This window comes from Staurois parvus, unplaced genomic scaffold (assembly GCF_062004578.1).
Source record: "Staurois parvus isolate SC_StPar_1 unplaced genomic scaffold, SC_StPar_1.0 ptg000365l, whole genome shotgun sequence".
In the NCBI taxonomy this organism is placed as follows: domain Eukaryota; kingdom Metazoa; phylum Chordata; class Amphibia; order Anura; family Ranidae; genus Staurois; species Staurois parvus.
Genome location: NW_028318161.1, coordinates 202,797 through 219,573, shown reverse-complemented (window position 1 = coordinate 219,573; position 16,777 = coordinate 202,797). Strand labels below are relative to the sequence as shown.

The following is a 16,777-nucleotide window of genomic DNA, read 5'->3' as shown; positions in this document are numbered from 1 at the left end:
CCCATCTCCCCCCTACCCCAAACCCTTGGGCCTAAGATTTTCCCTTGAATCTGTCGTGGGACCTTCCCACTAGCGATTCCTTTATTGAGGTGGGACTCTAAAAACACACGTTCACTCACCTCCCCATCTCGCAACATAGAGGATCTAGAGTTTGGCAGCGCATTCATCCTCCAGGCGGCCCACCCTCACCTTTTCAACATCTGCTTGATTCCTACTGCCCTGGATTATAGGCTGCTACCTTCAAGTGACTGGGCACTGGCAAAGCTGACTTTGAGGAAACACCCTTGGGACAAACCCCCTACAGCCCTACCCCAATGTTTAAGTCCTCAGTTTTGCAGCAAGCAACGAGGAATAACACAGGAAAAGTGGTGAGGATGGCCTACATTCGAAGTCAAAATGCCTTTTATCTTAATTGTACAGTACATGACACAGGCTTGATATTCATAAACCTGAAGATGTTCCCAAGCAATAGATAAGAAGGTTGGTCAACAAACACTCAAACAGAACTGTGCCAATAGGCCCAATAAAGGCAAGGGTAAACAAACTCAGCTCAGAGAACTGCTGCAATACCCTTGCAGCAGAAAAGATTGGATGTTCACCTGGTAGAGCTCAGGGGGAAAAAAAAAAAAAAAAAAAAAAAAAAAAAAAAAAAAAGGTACAAACCGAAGATCAGATGGTGGCCTTTCAAAGCTGGGCAACAGGAGGCTTAATGTCTGAATTCCCAGGAAACTCCTACCAACATGACAAAGTAAGCACATATCAGTGCATGAGGTGCTAAGCCCTTTAAGGTGTACAATTTTGAGATTTTATTTTTAGTATATGTCAGAGCTGCTATGATGCACTAATAAACAGCTGCCAGCACCCATACACACTCTCATATATATGTGTTCCAGTGTTAAATATTTTAAGCAAGGGTACAGCGCTAGTGATACACAATAACACAGAAAAACCAATGGTGAAAAGTAAAAAGTCCAAAATAACTAACAAATGTCCACAAAAATAAGAAAAAAAATTCTCTTATTTAAAATCTACGCACTTGTGTGATTTTTCTTCTTATATATTGAAAACAAATCAAGATGTGCTCTCATCTGAATTGTTTGACCACACAGAGGAAGGCCCTGTCACTGTGATAACATAGGAAAATATGATACAGGATTTACATGTAAAGGTTAATGCGAAGCTCCAGATTGCTGTTTCTGAGCAGAAAAAGCGGTGTTTTAGACTCTATGGATTCTGTATCAAACTTTCAATCCTGTGTCCGGGTTTTGCCAGATGTCTGCAACCTGCCTGAGTACACGGGTGTGCAGTGGTGTCCACCTCTATGATCAGCCAGTGGAAGCACTGGCTGGTTGATGAGTCCCAATAGGATGGGACAGCCCGACAAGGCTTTTATTCCCTCAGAGAGTAGGTGCAGGAACTGAACCATGCCCTCACCACACCAATGCCTAACAGTGGTAGGGTCCTAATGGAGCATTGTTAAATAACAGTAGTGCATACTGCACAGGGCAGAGTTCAGAAGTGCACTCCTTACAGAGTGAAGGGTTCAGGAAGTGCACTGCATACAGAGTGCACAGCTCAGGAGCACACTGTGTATAGAGTGCAGGGTCTAGGAGCAGAATGCATACAGAGTTCATGACTGAGATATGTACACAGTGCAGGGCTCAGGAAAGCACGTCTCACAGGTCAGTTTACAACCTTCCACTTCTAGTACAGAGCCCTCCTTCCACCCCCAAATCCTTTCTCCCCCACCTACAGAGCTTCAAAGAGAGGGGCTGCTGCAGAAGAGCAGCTACAACTTACAGTAAGAGCCACAACCCGCCCAGGCCGCACTCCGAACCGCCATCCACTGGGACAATATGAGGTTGAGGAGGGAGCCCCCTGACTCCATTACCGATCGGGCCAGCACCTCGCCTTCTCCATGAGGTATGTGCACTAACACACAATAAACAAAGAGGGGAAGGGGTCCCCTGAATCCAAAGGCTCGCTTGCCAGAATTTCCCCTCAGCACACTGTGCATGTTCCTGGGTAACTGCAAATGAATGGCCCTTGCTCCCTAGCATAAAAGCCTTAATGAATGATAAAATAAAAAATGTGTCCTGTCCATCCTGAGGAAACACATTAAACTGAGATCTCATGGCAGTGGGGTTCTTTTTAAAACTTAAGTAGATCATGTGTTTCCTGTTTTAGATAGGAGGAGCCTATCTCGAGTAGCTGTCCTGGAAGATGACTGGGGAAATCTGTTCACATACAGACACTGGACTGATGCTTGCATTTTTTATATCACTTTTACTGTTATTACAGGGAATGTAAATATACCCTGTGATAGCAATAGGCAGTGACAGGTACTCTTTTCTGAGAATTCTAGAGTCTATTACTCTAGATCTCTCCTCTGCCCTTAAAACATCTTATCACACCGAGATCGATGTGATCAGATGCTTTCCCAATTTTAAGATGACGTGGTTTATATCCGGTGAAACCAAAATTATGAAGTGCTTGTAGCTTCTGGTTTCTTAGACCATAGAGATGGTTGGAGCCGTTCCAGTCTCTGATCAGCTCTATGGTCAGCAAGCGGTACTGCCGGCTGCATTCTTGGCTTCCCATCCCGAGTCCAAGAAAGCAGAGGAAAGCAGCATGGGGGGGGTGGTAAAAGCAATCCAGTGTCTAATTAGCCGCTAGGATTGCTTTTACATGAAAGCCGACCACCAGCTGAAAAAAAATACCAGGATGATGCCTGTAGCTGCAGGCATCATTCTGGTAAAGCCACTCAAAATCCAGTGATGTACCAGTATGTTGCTGGTCCATGTTGGGCATATATGTAACAGCACAGAACATGGGCATATGATGAATTAGGTCTGTGGACTAATATGACCACAATGCATTTTTGTAATGCACATGTTCAGGGTTAGGCCCAAAAAAAACATTTTAAATTCAGAAACGGTGAATTGTCTGGCAAGAGATGAATTTGGATGGGCGACCATGTATTGCTGTGTGTATAAATTGCTTTGGCCCACAATCAATACAAATCTTCCATGAAAAACAGCAGAGGGGCCAAATGCTAGTGCTGGCAGCAAACGCGGCTGATCCTGCTAACACTTCGGTTTTTGGGGACACTGTACTAAGGAGACACTAGTACAGTTCTGTTCATGATCAATATATTGATCTGTACAAACACTATACTAGGAATGGTGGTGATCCGCGACCTAAAGCGAAAGTGCGATAGTGTGCAGGCAATCTAACACTAGATGACACTAGCCAGGAGAGACTCTTACAGACCCTGACACTGTCTGAAGTCACTAGTGGCAGTAATACAGTGATCAGTGAAAAATTCTATATACTGACACTGCACTAATGGTACTGGCTGGGTGACAAGAGTGATCAAAGGGTTATTAGGAACGGTCAAAGGGTTAAATGTGCTAATCTAACATGTGTAAAATGTAGTGCTTTTAGTCAGTGTGGTGAGTCTTCTTTCCCTAGACCAGCAAAAAAGGGGGCAGCGGGGGGTGGGGGGGAACAGATACCCAGAGATAGAAAGCGACGTAAGGGCACGTCGCTTTGCCCAGAAACGTTGCTTGCCCGCATATTGCGGTTGGGCAGTTGGAAAGTAGTTAAAACATTTTCAGAAAAAAACAATTTAAATTTTTTTTTTTTTAAATGTTTTCATCAGAGTAGTACAATGTTACCATAGTTTTTAAACACTTTGCATTGCAGGGGCAATAAAGATTATTGCTCTGCAATGCAAAGCTTGCTTTGAACTGTCATGAATGGGTTAAGTTCATGACAGTTCACAATATACAGATGGCACCAAGCTGTGCAGTGGAATAATGTCCTTACAGGATGTCTTCAACTTTCAAGCCGACCTCAATGCACTGTTTAATTGGGCAACTATGAGGCAAATGAGGTTTAATGTTGATAAATGTAAGGTTCCGCACTTGGGGGCTAAGAATATGCATGCATCATACGTACTAGGGGGAGCACAACTGGGGGAATCAATGGTGGAGAAGGATCAGGGAGTTCTGGTAGATCACAAGCTTAATAATGGCATGCAATGCCAAGCTGCGGTTTCTAAAGCGAGCAAAGTCCTCTCGTGTATTAAAAGAGGTATAGACGAGAGAGAAAGAGATCATATTACCCCTGTACAAATCATTAGTAAGACCTCATCTGGAATATGCAGTTCAGTTTTGGGCACCAATTCACAAAAAGAACATTGGGGAAATGGAGAAAATACAGAGAAGGGCAACTAAACTGATACGAGGCATGGAGGAGATCAGCTATGAGGAATGATTAGAGGAACTGAATTTCTCTTGAGAAGAGGAGATTAAGGAGGGATATGATCAACATGTATAAATACATCAGTGGTTCATATAGTGAACTCGGTGTAGAGCTATTCACCTTGAGGTCATCACAGAGGACAAGGGGGCACTCTTTACATCTGGAGGAAAAGAAATTTAATCTCCAAACACGGAAAGGTTTTTTCACAGTGAGAGCTGTGAAAATGTGGAATTGACTCCCTCAAGAGTTGGTTCTGGCCAGCTCAGTGGATTGCTTCAAAAAAAGGCCTGGATTGTTTCTTAGATACACAGAATATAACTTTATACTAACATTTATAAAGTAAAGTTGATACAGGGAATATCCGATTGCCTCTCAGGATCAGGAAGGAATTTATTTTCCCAGCAGTAGCAAATTGGATCATGCTTTGCTGTTTTTTTGCCTTCCTCTGGATCAACTGTGGGTATAGGATTAGAACTTTTTTTTTCTATGGTTGAACTGGATGGACTTTTGTCTTTTTTCATCCAGACTACGTAACTATACACAGTGATTGGCTCCAGCTGGTCACAAGGTACAGGGTGCTGTGATTGGCCCATGTACCATGTGAGACCTGTGAGCCAATCACAGCTCTCCAGGAACAGAAGCAAAGCTGTTATGAATCAGAATGATTCACAACAGCTTTTGCTAGCATTGCGATCATGTGCTCACGCTGCAGTTACACAAACCTTTTTTTTTTTCTTTTGAGATAAAAGGTTGCACATGAATAAATAAAAGCTGAACATTGTAAGTACTCGTGTCAGTGGTAAATGGGTTGTCACAATACTAACTGTTACATCTGCAGTAGAGCTTGTTCTGTTGAAAAACAGACTTACTGGCTGGATCAACAAATGAAAATAAAGGAAAGAATGCCTAAAAAGATTAACGCAGCCATTACATCTACAAATTGGAAAGCTGCAATAGAATAAATGTTTGCTTTTGGGTTTATACCCCTTTAAAAAAATAAAAAGACTGAGAATGTCACAGATGGACAATTTGTTTTATGAGGCTCCAGGCAGTGTTACATGAGGAGTATGTTCATTATCATAACATACGTTATTTTAGACACAGTAACATCATTTGGTCTATGCGCCCCTCTATGCAATGCAGGCAGACCACGTCTGAAGGGAAGGGCCAGCAGAGTGCTGCATACAGCTTCCTGAAGCATCACAGCACCCTGCATCAGTACTTCTCTTCCTGATGCAAGTAGTGGGCTGGAGTTGTGCAAATATCAAAAACACTTTGATGTACAGGTGTCCCTTGGCAATCAGTATTAGCATGAAGAACGCTTTAGGCAACACCCAGATGTCCCACTGTGCCTCCATGATTGAAAGAAAGAAATAACATCCAATGAATGACGAGCAGGGACAATCAGGCCAACAAAGAAAGGTCTAGATGATGATGGTTGTCCTCCTCTCAGGAAATGAGAAAGGTTCAGACTTGCTGCAGCTTCTAATACACATTGTAAAAAGCTTACAATGTACAGCAAAATTACATTAAGCTAAGCACAGGAGTCAGTACATCTGTGCAAGAAAGAAAGGCTGAAGTTCAGCTTTACTCCTAATAATACAAAGTATGAATATATAGACTAAAACATTGCTAATTATATACCAACCTGACAAGTGCCAAACCATAAAGTGAGGCAAGTTCTTGTTCCCCCATCCCTCCGCTCACATCGAGAATCTTGCAGCGAACGAGGTCAGCTGTGCATTCCACAGCAAGTGGTATACTGTTTCCATATCTATAAATGAGAAGAAAAAAAAAATCTATAGCACTTCACAAGGAACATTACATCAGCACATCAAGGTACACACATGCATTCTATGTCAAATACAGATAAAGCATAGATTTATGGTTCATGAAAGCTTTAAGATTCATGTACATTTATGCAAACAAACTTCCCAGATCTGCACAGTAATCAAGGTTTGGCATATTCCCTTTTTCTGTAGCCTTGCTCTATGCTACCACTGTCAGGCTAAAGGAGGCTTAAAGTAAGCCTCTGTCCACATCAAAGGCAGCATATTGGGTTCACTTTAGTTGTTTTCTGAGTGCATTAAAAAATGTGTGCCTATTTTATTTGAAGTTTACTTAATAGTGCACACAGAAATCCAGCTTTGAAACCAGCAACTCCAGCAGTGGTCCCTAAGTTGCTACCCGAGCCAGGCATCAGAAATTGCAACAACCTAATCAAACAAATTGTGTTGTGCGATATCATAAAAAATTCATACCTGTGTATAATAAAAGATACCATAAAATTAAAATTCATAAAGTGCATAAAATAATTTCCTTGATCTTTTTTGGACTTTCTGGTATAGCACTTTACTCATTTAGATTTGTTTGGTTGGACTTAATCAAATGGGACTTTTTATTTTTTGCACTTTATGAATTTCATGTTATATTGTTATTTGTGGTATTTTTTTATTATGCACAGGTATGATTTAGGATATATGCAACTTATGATTTATGTAATTTATGAAAGGGCAGCACAATACAATTTGTTTTTATTAGGTGTTATGATATATAGTGAGTGCAGCGGTCATTGGTCTTTTTATGTAGCACAATTTATTTTGTGTTTGTTAATGACATTGTATTGCAAAATTTCAGTTTAATATATGCAACAACCTCCCATATCGCCGCAGCTCTGAAAATCATCAACCTGGTATATTGCAGTTTACCAGCTCTAAGATGTGGTAGATGCATTCATTTTATTGTCTCCCCTACCTCCCTTCCCTGTATTTTCACCTGAATCATGCCAGTAACACACTTCCTGTCCAAGGATGACAATGCTCACTCTGTGTACTGTTTTCAGAGGAGCAGTGTGATGACCCTAAGAAAGGTGTTAGGGCTACAGTAGTACACCACCCTGACTACCAGCTATAGCAAGCTGAACAATGGTCTATAGAGTGTTCTATTACCTTTTGATATAAACACATTCATTTTCAAAAATTACAAACCAGGCCTTAAAATTAGCACAACAGTGCATAAAGAGCTTCATGGAATGGCTTTCCATGGTCGAGCACGCCGCCACTGGACTCTAGAGCAGTGGAGACGTTCTCTGGAGCAAAAAAAAAATCACGCTTCTCGGTCTGGAAATCCGATGAACATGTCTGGTTTGGCAGTAGCCAGAACAGTGCTTTCCTAACTGCATTGTGCCAAGTTTGGCGGTGAGGGAGGTTATGGTGTGGAGTTGTATTTCTGCACCTGGGCTTTGCCCCTCAGTTGCAGTGAAGGGAAATCTTAAGTCATACCAAGACATTTTGGACAGTTTCATGCTCCCAACTCTGTGGGAACAGTTTGGGGATGGCCTCTTCCTGTTCCAACATGACTGCACACCAGTGCACAAAGCAAGGTCCATAATGACATGGATGAGTGAGTCTGTGGTAGAGGAACTTGACTGGCCCACACAGAGTCCTGACCTCAGCCCAATAGAACACCTTTGGGATGAATTAGAGTGGAGACTGTGAGCCAGGCCTTCTTGTCTGACATCAGTGCCTGACCTTACAAATGCGCTTCTGGAAGAATGGTCAAACATTCCCATAGACACACTCCTAAACCTTGTGGACAGCCTTCCCAGAAGAGTTGAAGCTGTGATAGCTGCAAAGGGTGGGCCAACTCAATATTGAACCCTACAGACTAAAGCTGGGATGCCATTAAAGTTCATGTGCAAAGGCAGGTGTCCCAATACTTTTGGCAATATAGTGTGTGATATATATATATATATATATACACACACACACACACACACCACATGTCGTAAACACCCATGCAATCCATACATACTAAGAAACCAAAACAAATAAGTTCAGAAATTGAGTGATGTGTAATAAAATGCTAACTGAAATTTAATATTTCATACAAAATCCTTTGTTGGCAAGGACAGCTTCAACATGCCTCCTGTATGGAGAAACTAGTCAAATGCATTGCTCAAGTGTGATTTTGGCCCATTCTTCTACACAAATCTTGAGTCCGGGTTGACACTGATGCGGTGCGGCACATTGCATGTAATTTGCACAGGAACGGCATCGCATTCCTGTGCAAATCACATGCGATTTCTGTGTGGTGCAATTTGAGCCATAAATTTTGTATGGCTCAAATTGAAACACATCAGCACCAAAAAAGTGCAGGACCCTTATTTTGTCCGCTCCAGAATCGGATCACATGGGTGTTCACACCCATGCAATCAGAGTCTGCACAACACACCCCGTTTTGCAAATGGATTTTGGGGTGTTAACTTAAAATACACAGCCGCAGCAGTTCGCATGAATGGGGTGCAATTACGATGCGGTGCAGAATCTGCACAGAAACCGGGGCAAATTCCGCACCACATCATAGTGAACCCGGGCTGAAGGTTTCGTTGGCCTCTATGAAATCTGATCTTTAGTTGTTACCATACATTTTATATTGGATGCAAGTCAGATGATTGGCTGGGCCATTCTAGCAGCTTTATTTTCATTTTCTTGAAAACGAATTGCGAGTTTCCTTGGCTTTGTGTTTGGGATCATTATCTTGCTGAAATGTCCACCCTCGTTTCATCTTCATCATCCTGCTAGGTGACAGCAGATTTTTATCAAGAATGTCTTGGTACATTTGTCCATTCATTCTTTCTTCAATGATATGAAGTTTGCCAGTAATGTATGCTGAAAAACAGCCCCACACCATGATGTTCCCACAGCCAAACTTCACTGTTGGTATGGTGTTTTTGGGGTGATGTACAGTGCCATTTGACCTCCAACATGGTGTGTAATATAACATCCAAACTGTTCCGTTTTGGTTTCATCTAACCAGACTATATTCTCCCAGTATTTCACAGGCTTCTCTAAATGTTGAGCAGCAAATTTTAAAAGAGCATCAATATGCTTTTTTTTCAGCAATGGAGTCCTGCATGGTGAGTGCGCATACAGGCCATGGCAGTTGAGTGCATTACTTATTGTTTTCTTTGAAACAATTGTACCTCCTAATTCCAAGTATTTCTGAAGCTCTCCACAAGTGATCCTTTGACAACTCTTTTGATAATTCCTTTCACTCCTCTGTCAGAAATCTTGTGAGGAGCACCTGATTGTGGCTGGTTTATGGTGAAATGATGTTCTTTCCACTTCCAGATTATGGCCCCAACAGTGCTCACTGGAACATTCAGAAGTTTAGAGATTCTTCTGTAACCAATGCTATCAGTATGTAATGCAACAATAAGGTTGCAAAGGTAGTGAGAGAGCTCTTTGCTTTTACCCACCATGAGATGTTTCTTGTGTGACACCTGGGTAATGAGACACCTTTTTATAGGCCATCAGTTGATACTGGACCAGCTGATATTAATTTGCACTGACAAAGGGCAGGATTGCTTTCTAATGACTATTAAGATTTCAGCTGGTGTCTTAGCTTTCTATGGCTTTTTGCACCTCCCTTTCTTCATGCATTCCATTTTATTACACATAACTTATTTCTGTACTTATTTGTTTTGGTTTCTTTGTATGTATGGATTGCAAGGGTTGTTACCGACATGTGGTAAAAATGTCACGTCAGCAGCATTTTACCTTTTTTTCCCCATTGTTATAAGTGATCTCTTACCTTCTGTTTTCAGCTGTATACTGCTCTTCCCAGTGAACGGCTGTGCAAAGGGTGAGGAGTGGCCAATATAAAACTGATCATTACAATAGTTTCCCAGCACAGACAGAAAACTGACCATGCTGTGCTTTCAAACCTAGTATGGTCAGTTTTTAATAAGAACACCAGGGATTTCACACAAAGGAAGCAATACAATACTTCTTCATACAAGTACATGGTACAGAAGGCACATATCAGGAATGTGAACTGTTGGGTTTACATATTCTTTAACTCCTGTATCATCAGCTCAATCTAGAGGCCAAAATGTGGTAGAATTTTCTGAAATACTGTACCTTAATGAGAAAACACATTTCTGACATTCATGCAACACAAAGTTTAAAAAGCAGACCCTAGAAGACAACAATCAAAGACAACAATCTTTGAGGGGAAAAAAGCACACACGGAGTGAAAAAGCAAGAAAGTTAGACAGGTAAGAGTAGAGAAGGGGAATGTAGAATGGAAGGAAGAAGAACAAGAGTACAGAACAGAGGCTTCCTTCTTACTCAACCCCCACCTTACACAGAACAGAAACACCCCCTTCCTTACCTAGAACAGAGGCCACCCTTCCCCCCTCCTCCTTACCTAGAACAGAGGCCACCCTCTACTTACACAGATACTAACCCCCTCCCCATCCTTGCTTATACAGAACACACACTACTCCTCCCAACCCCAGCCTACCTAATGCTAAACATATGCTACCCCCCAATTCCAATCCCAGCCTTCCTAATGCTAAACATACGCTACTCCCCCCAATCCCCCTCTTTTAAACTCCTACTTCATTAAACAGAACAGAGGTTCCCTTCCTATCACTTTTTTTTTTTTTTTTTTTTTTACACAGAACAGAAGCTACCCCACTTCCGTACATAGCAGGAAACTCCCCCTCTTCAGACAGAGCAAAGTGTACCCCTCCCCCATAACAGAGGGGAGGCTTCTTCCTTCTCTACCCCCCAAAACCCTCTTCTTTACACAGAACAGACGCTCCCCTTCCTACACAGAACAGAGCCCCGACCTGCTTTTCCAGGCAGATAGCTGGTGTAGCGCATCCCGCTGAAGCTTGCTGTCCCGGCTGTACAGATACTCCAAGACCTGCTCCCATTCCGCCTTGCTGATCCATGCTACTACTTGCCGCTTCCCCGCCATCTCCAAGCGGCTACACAGGCAAACCTATCCCGCCAATCAGCGAGCTCCTTTGCTTCAGCGTGGTGTGACACTGAACAGTGCCGCCCGGGTACAAACTGCCTGAGGTTTGGTTCCTAGGAAGTTAGGACTCATTCCTTGTCGTGTCTTGCTGGTTAACTTTCTATTGATCACAGTTCATGAATTGACTTGTGCTCACATATATCACCCAGCATGGCCCACATAAGTGAGAGTGTGTTGTATCATTACAGTCTGTGTTAGTAGATGTTCGTATTTCCCACCTCACAAAATAGGTTTCATTATTAGTTCTCTGTTTAATTAGACCCAGTCGGGATGTACTAAACTGCGTATAGGGATGATGGGATGATTGGCTGCAATGCTTAACACTGCCATTAGGTGTCAGTATATTTGTACACACATACTGGATATGGTCATGATTTTGTTGTTAGTCTGTTTTTCTTTTCTGCAGTGCTTGATACTATGTTGCAAGTAGTAGTGGCTAATGTTTAACTCTTCACTTACCTATGCAGCTGTAAAATGGCATCATAGTAAATTATACAGGTATGATGGAAACATTACCCAATATATTAATAGGAATAGATTTACTGATTTCATACAGTACATGTATGTGTAAAGCTCTACATTTAGAACTGTTTTATTAGGAACCTGGACAATGATGTTTTAAAAAATTAAAATTAAAAACTACAAACACCAAGGAAAAAATGTATGCATTTGTGATAACAATGCGGATACTATTGATCTGCATGGGGATTATGGCTGAAATATAATGGTTACACATCCCATACAAATTAAATTTCAACTTTTTAGAAAAAAATGTGGGTAAAATTACTTTTATATATGGGGATTATGGGGGGAATATCACGGTAACTCTTAACCTATTTTGGTTAGGAAAATGCATATAATTATTTTTCTGCATGGGTGTTATGGATGGATTATTGTGAATACACATGCCAAGGATCATATTTGACCTATTTCTGAAATAATTAAAGGTATAGTTATTTTTCTATATGGGAATTATGGGTATATCATGGTTAAACATGTCTAGGAACACATTTCACTTTTTTCTGATAAGAATATGAGAATAGCATTTTTTTACATGGGGATTATGGGTGGAATATTGTTTTAATTAACATGCCAAGGAACACATTTAATCCCTTTGTGATAAAAAGAAATACGAGAATAGTTATTTTTCTACATGGGGATTATTGGTGGAATATTGTTTTTATTAACATGCCTAGGAACACATTTGACCCCTTTGTGATAAAAATATGAGAATAGTTATTTTTCTACATGGGGATTATTGGTGGAATATTGTTTTTATTAACATGCCAAGGAACACATTTGACACCTTTGTGATAAAAATATGAGAATAGTTATTTTTCTATATGGGGATTATGGATGTATTATTGTGGATACACATGGCAAGAACTATAATTCACCCATTTCTGAAAAGATTATGGGCATAATTATTTTTGTACATGGGGATTATGGCTGGAATATCATGCTTAAATATGACTAGGAACACATTTGACCCCTTTCTGATAAGAATATGAGAATAGCTATTTTTATTCACGGGGATTATGGGTGCAATGTTGTTTTTTTAATATGCCTAGGAACACATTTGACCCCTTCCTATTAAAAATATGAGAATAGTTCTTTTTCTACATGGGGATTATGGGTTGATGATTGCAGATACATATGCCAAGGATCATTTTGACCTGTTTCTCCTAAGAATATGGGTATAGATATTTTTCTATATGGGGATTATGGATGGAATATCATGCTTAACCCCTTGATGCTGACGTCACACAAATATGCGGCCTCACGGAACTGGCCTTTTTTCCGTGGGGCCACATATTTGCGTACTTGTCTTTGTGCTGGGAGCGTGCCGCTCAGTGCACTCCCAGCACAAAGACCACGGTGTCACTGAGAGCCCCAGGTCCCATTCTAACGATCGGGACCTGGGACTCCCGATTCCTGGTCACATGATCGTTGTGATAGCCTCTGATTGGCTATCACAGTGATCAGTCACTGTACAGCCCGGCCCCCTTGCTTTTTTTCTCTCTCTATAAATGGAGAAGAGAGATACATTGTATCTCTCTAACTCCTGGCATAGAGAGAAAAAAAAATGTTTTAAAAAAAAAGATAAATAAATATTAAAGAATAAAAGAAAAAATAAAGAAAATTACCTAGATCAAGGTTTGATCTAGTTCAGTGCCAGGGTTAGTGTTTGGGTCAAGGTCAGGATCAAAGGTCAAGGTCAAAGGTCAGGATTTAAAAAAAATTTGGTGTCAGTGTCAATATCAATGTCACTGTCAGTGTGTTGTAGGTAAAAAAAAAAAAAAAGACAACAACAAAATGCTCACTATTGTTTCTGGGCTGCACTACGGGTACAAACAACAAATAACATACACATATATGGTATCGTTGCGATCATCAAGAGCTGGAGAATTTATTTTGGGTTGTGCTTTGGTGGTAGGTTATGGTAGTAACAAGAAACACAGAGCTAAATAAAAAAAATGATTTGTTTACTATTTTGGGCCAGTTTTCCTTTGATAATAACAAAAAATCAGGAGCTATGCATTACCATTTACCACCAAATGAAATCCCAATTTCTCCTGAAAAAAATCAAGGTATAATCCACCTGGATATACAAAGTAGTTGTGATGATATGTACGGTTTTACTAACACATGTCAACATTGCAGAATTGTGCTTAGACATTTAGATTTTTTTTACCCTTAGGCGTGAAGGGGTTAAACATGCCTAGGAACACATTTGACCCCTTACTGTTAAGAATATGAGAATAGTTATTTTTCTACATGGGGATTATGGGGAGAATATTGTTTTTTTATCATGCCTAGGAACACATTTGACCCCTTTCTGATAAAATATGAGAATAGTTATTTTTCTACATGGGGATTATAGGTGGAATACAATGTTTAAACATGCCTAAAATTACATTTGACCTGTTTCTGATAATGATATGAGAATAGTTATTTTTCTACATGGGGATTATGGGTGAATGATTGCAGATACACATGCCAAGGACTATATTTGACTTGTTTCTCCTAAAATTATGGGTATAGTTATTTTTCTATATGAGGATTATGGGTGAAATATAATGGTTAAATATGCCTAGGATCACATTTGACCCTTTTCTGATAAGAATATGAGAATAGCTATTTTTCTAAATAGGGATTATGGGTGGAATATTGTTTTCTAACATGCCTAGGAACACAATTGACCTCTTTCTGATACAAATGTGAGAATAGTTATTTTTCTACATGGGGATTATGGGTGTATTGTTGTGGATACACATGGCAAGAACCATATTTGACATATTTCTGAAAAGATTATGGGCATAATTATTTTTCTACATGGGGATTATGGGTGGAATATTATGTTTAAACTTGCCTAGGAATACATATCACTTGTTTCTGATAAGAATATGAGAATATCTATTTTTTTAAATGGGGATTATGGGTGGAATATTGTTTTTTAAAATGCCTAGGAACACATTTGACTCCTTTGTGATACAAATATGAGAATAGTTATTGTTCTACAAGGGGATTATGGGTATATTATTGTGGATACACATGTCAAAGACCATATTTGACCTATTTCTAAATTGATTAGGAGTATAGTTATTTTTTTACAAAGAGATTGTGGGTGGAATATCATGGTCAAAAATGCTTAAGAACACATGCGATTTGTTTCTGATAAGAATGTGAGAATAGCTATTTTTCTACATGGGGATTATGGGTGGAATATTGTTTTTTTTAACATGCATAGGAACACATTTGACCCCTTTGTGATAAAAAATATGAGAATAGTTATTTTCCTACATGGGCATTATGGGTGTATTATTGTGGATACACATGGCAAGAACCATATTTGACCTATTTCTGAAAAGATTAGGGCATAATTATTTTTCTACATGGGGATTGTGGGTGGAATATCATGGATAAACATGCCTAGGAACACATTTGACCCCTTTCTGATAAGAATATGAGAATAGCTATTTTTCTATATAGGGATTATGGGTGGAATATTGTTTTTTAACATGCCTAGGAACACATTTGACCCCTTTGTGATGCAAATATAAGAATAGTTATTTTTCTACATGGGTATTATGGGTATATTATTGTGGATACACATGCCAAAGACCATATTTGACCTATTTCTAAAATGATTATGAGTATAGTTATTATTTTACATGGAGATTGTGGGTGGAATATCATGGTCTAACATGCTTAGGAACACATGCGATTTGTTTCTGATAAGAATGTGAGAATAGCTATTTTTCTACATGGGGATTATAGACGGAATATTGTTTTATAACATGCCTTGGAACACATTTGACCTCTTTCTTATAAAAATATGAGAATAGTTATTTTTCTACATGGGGATTATGGGTGGATGATTGCAGATAAACATGCCAAGGACCATATTTGACATGTTTCTCCTAAGAATATGGGTACAGTTATTTTTCTATATGGATATTATTGGTGTATTATTGTGGACACACATGGCAAGAAGCATATTTGACCTATTTCTGAAAGGATTATGAGCATAATTATTTGTCTACATGGAGAGTATGGGTGGAATATCATGGTTAAACATGCCTAGGAACACATTTGACCCATTTCTGATAAAAATGTGAGAATAGTTATTTTTCTACATGGGAAGTATGTGTGTATTATTGTGTATACACATTGTAAGAACCGTAGTTGCCCTGTTTCTGAAACAAATATGAAAATAGTTATATTTCTACATGGGGATTATGGGTGGATTTTTGTGAATACACATGCCACAGACCATATCTGACCTATTTCTGAAAGGATTATGGGTATAGTTATTTTTTTACATGTGGATTATGGGGACGTTATTGTGCATAAATAGGCCAAGTATTATAGTTGACATATTTCTGATAAGAACATTATTATACAGGTTTTATATTGCACCAACAGTTTGCATAGTATTTTACAACATAAGGGCAGACAGTACAATTATAAATACAATTCAATACAGGAGGAATCAGAGGGCCCTGCTCGTTAGAGTTTACAATCTAAAAGGGACAGACAGGTGATACAAAAAGTAATAATTGGGGGGATAAGCTGATGCATAAAATAAATGTCAGTTTTTAGGTGGACGAAGAATAGGCTTCTCTGAAAAAAGTTTTTTTCAGGAAACACTTAAAAGTGGAATAGAATTTTTTTTATGTGGGGATTATGAGTAGATTATCATGATTACACAACCCAAGTTATATACAGTCTTGGAAAAAATATTGGCACCCTTGCATTTCGTCAGATAATGCACCACTTCGCCCAGACATTTCTAGCAATGAAAAATGTTTTGGCATTTTCATGTTTATTTCTTTTGTTTGTATTGGTATGACACAAAAAATTGGAGAAACAAAAAGCCAAATCAACACATTCCACGCAAAACTCCATAAACGGATTGGGCAAAATTATTGGCACCCTCAAATTAATATTTGCACACCCCTTGGGGAAAATAACTGAACTCAATTGCATCCTGTAACCATCACTGAGTTGCTTACACCTCTCCACTGGAATTTTGGACCCCTCTTCTTTCACCAACTACTCCAGGTCTCTCAGTTTGGAAGGGTTCCTTTTCTCAACTGCTGTTTTGAGATCTCTCCACAGGTGCTCTATGGGATTGAGATCTAAACTCATTGTTGGCCAGTTCTTTATTCTC

At 39.7% G+C, this 16,777-nt stretch overlaps 1 protein-coding gene across 1 annotated transcript in view; it reads right to left on the bottom strand.

The window, feature by feature from the left end:
* LAS1L (LAS1 like ribosome biogenesis factor) overlaps positions 1 to 11,092 on the bottom strand; it is a 133,590-nt gene extending 122,498 nt beyond the window's left edge. The window contains exons 1-2 of the mRNA XM_089685177.1: positions 10,910 to 11,092; positions 5,918 to 6,043 (exon numbers count right to left, since the gene is read on the bottom strand). Of these exons, the coding sequence (XP_089541303.1) occupies positions 5,918 to 6,043; positions 10,910 to 11,040 (257 nt within the window). The 5' untranslated portion in view covers positions 11,041 to 11,092. The remainder of the gene's footprint in view (positions 1 to 5,917; positions 6,044 to 10,909) is intronic.
* Between the last annotated feature and the right edge of the window lie 5,685 nt (positions 11,093 to 16,777).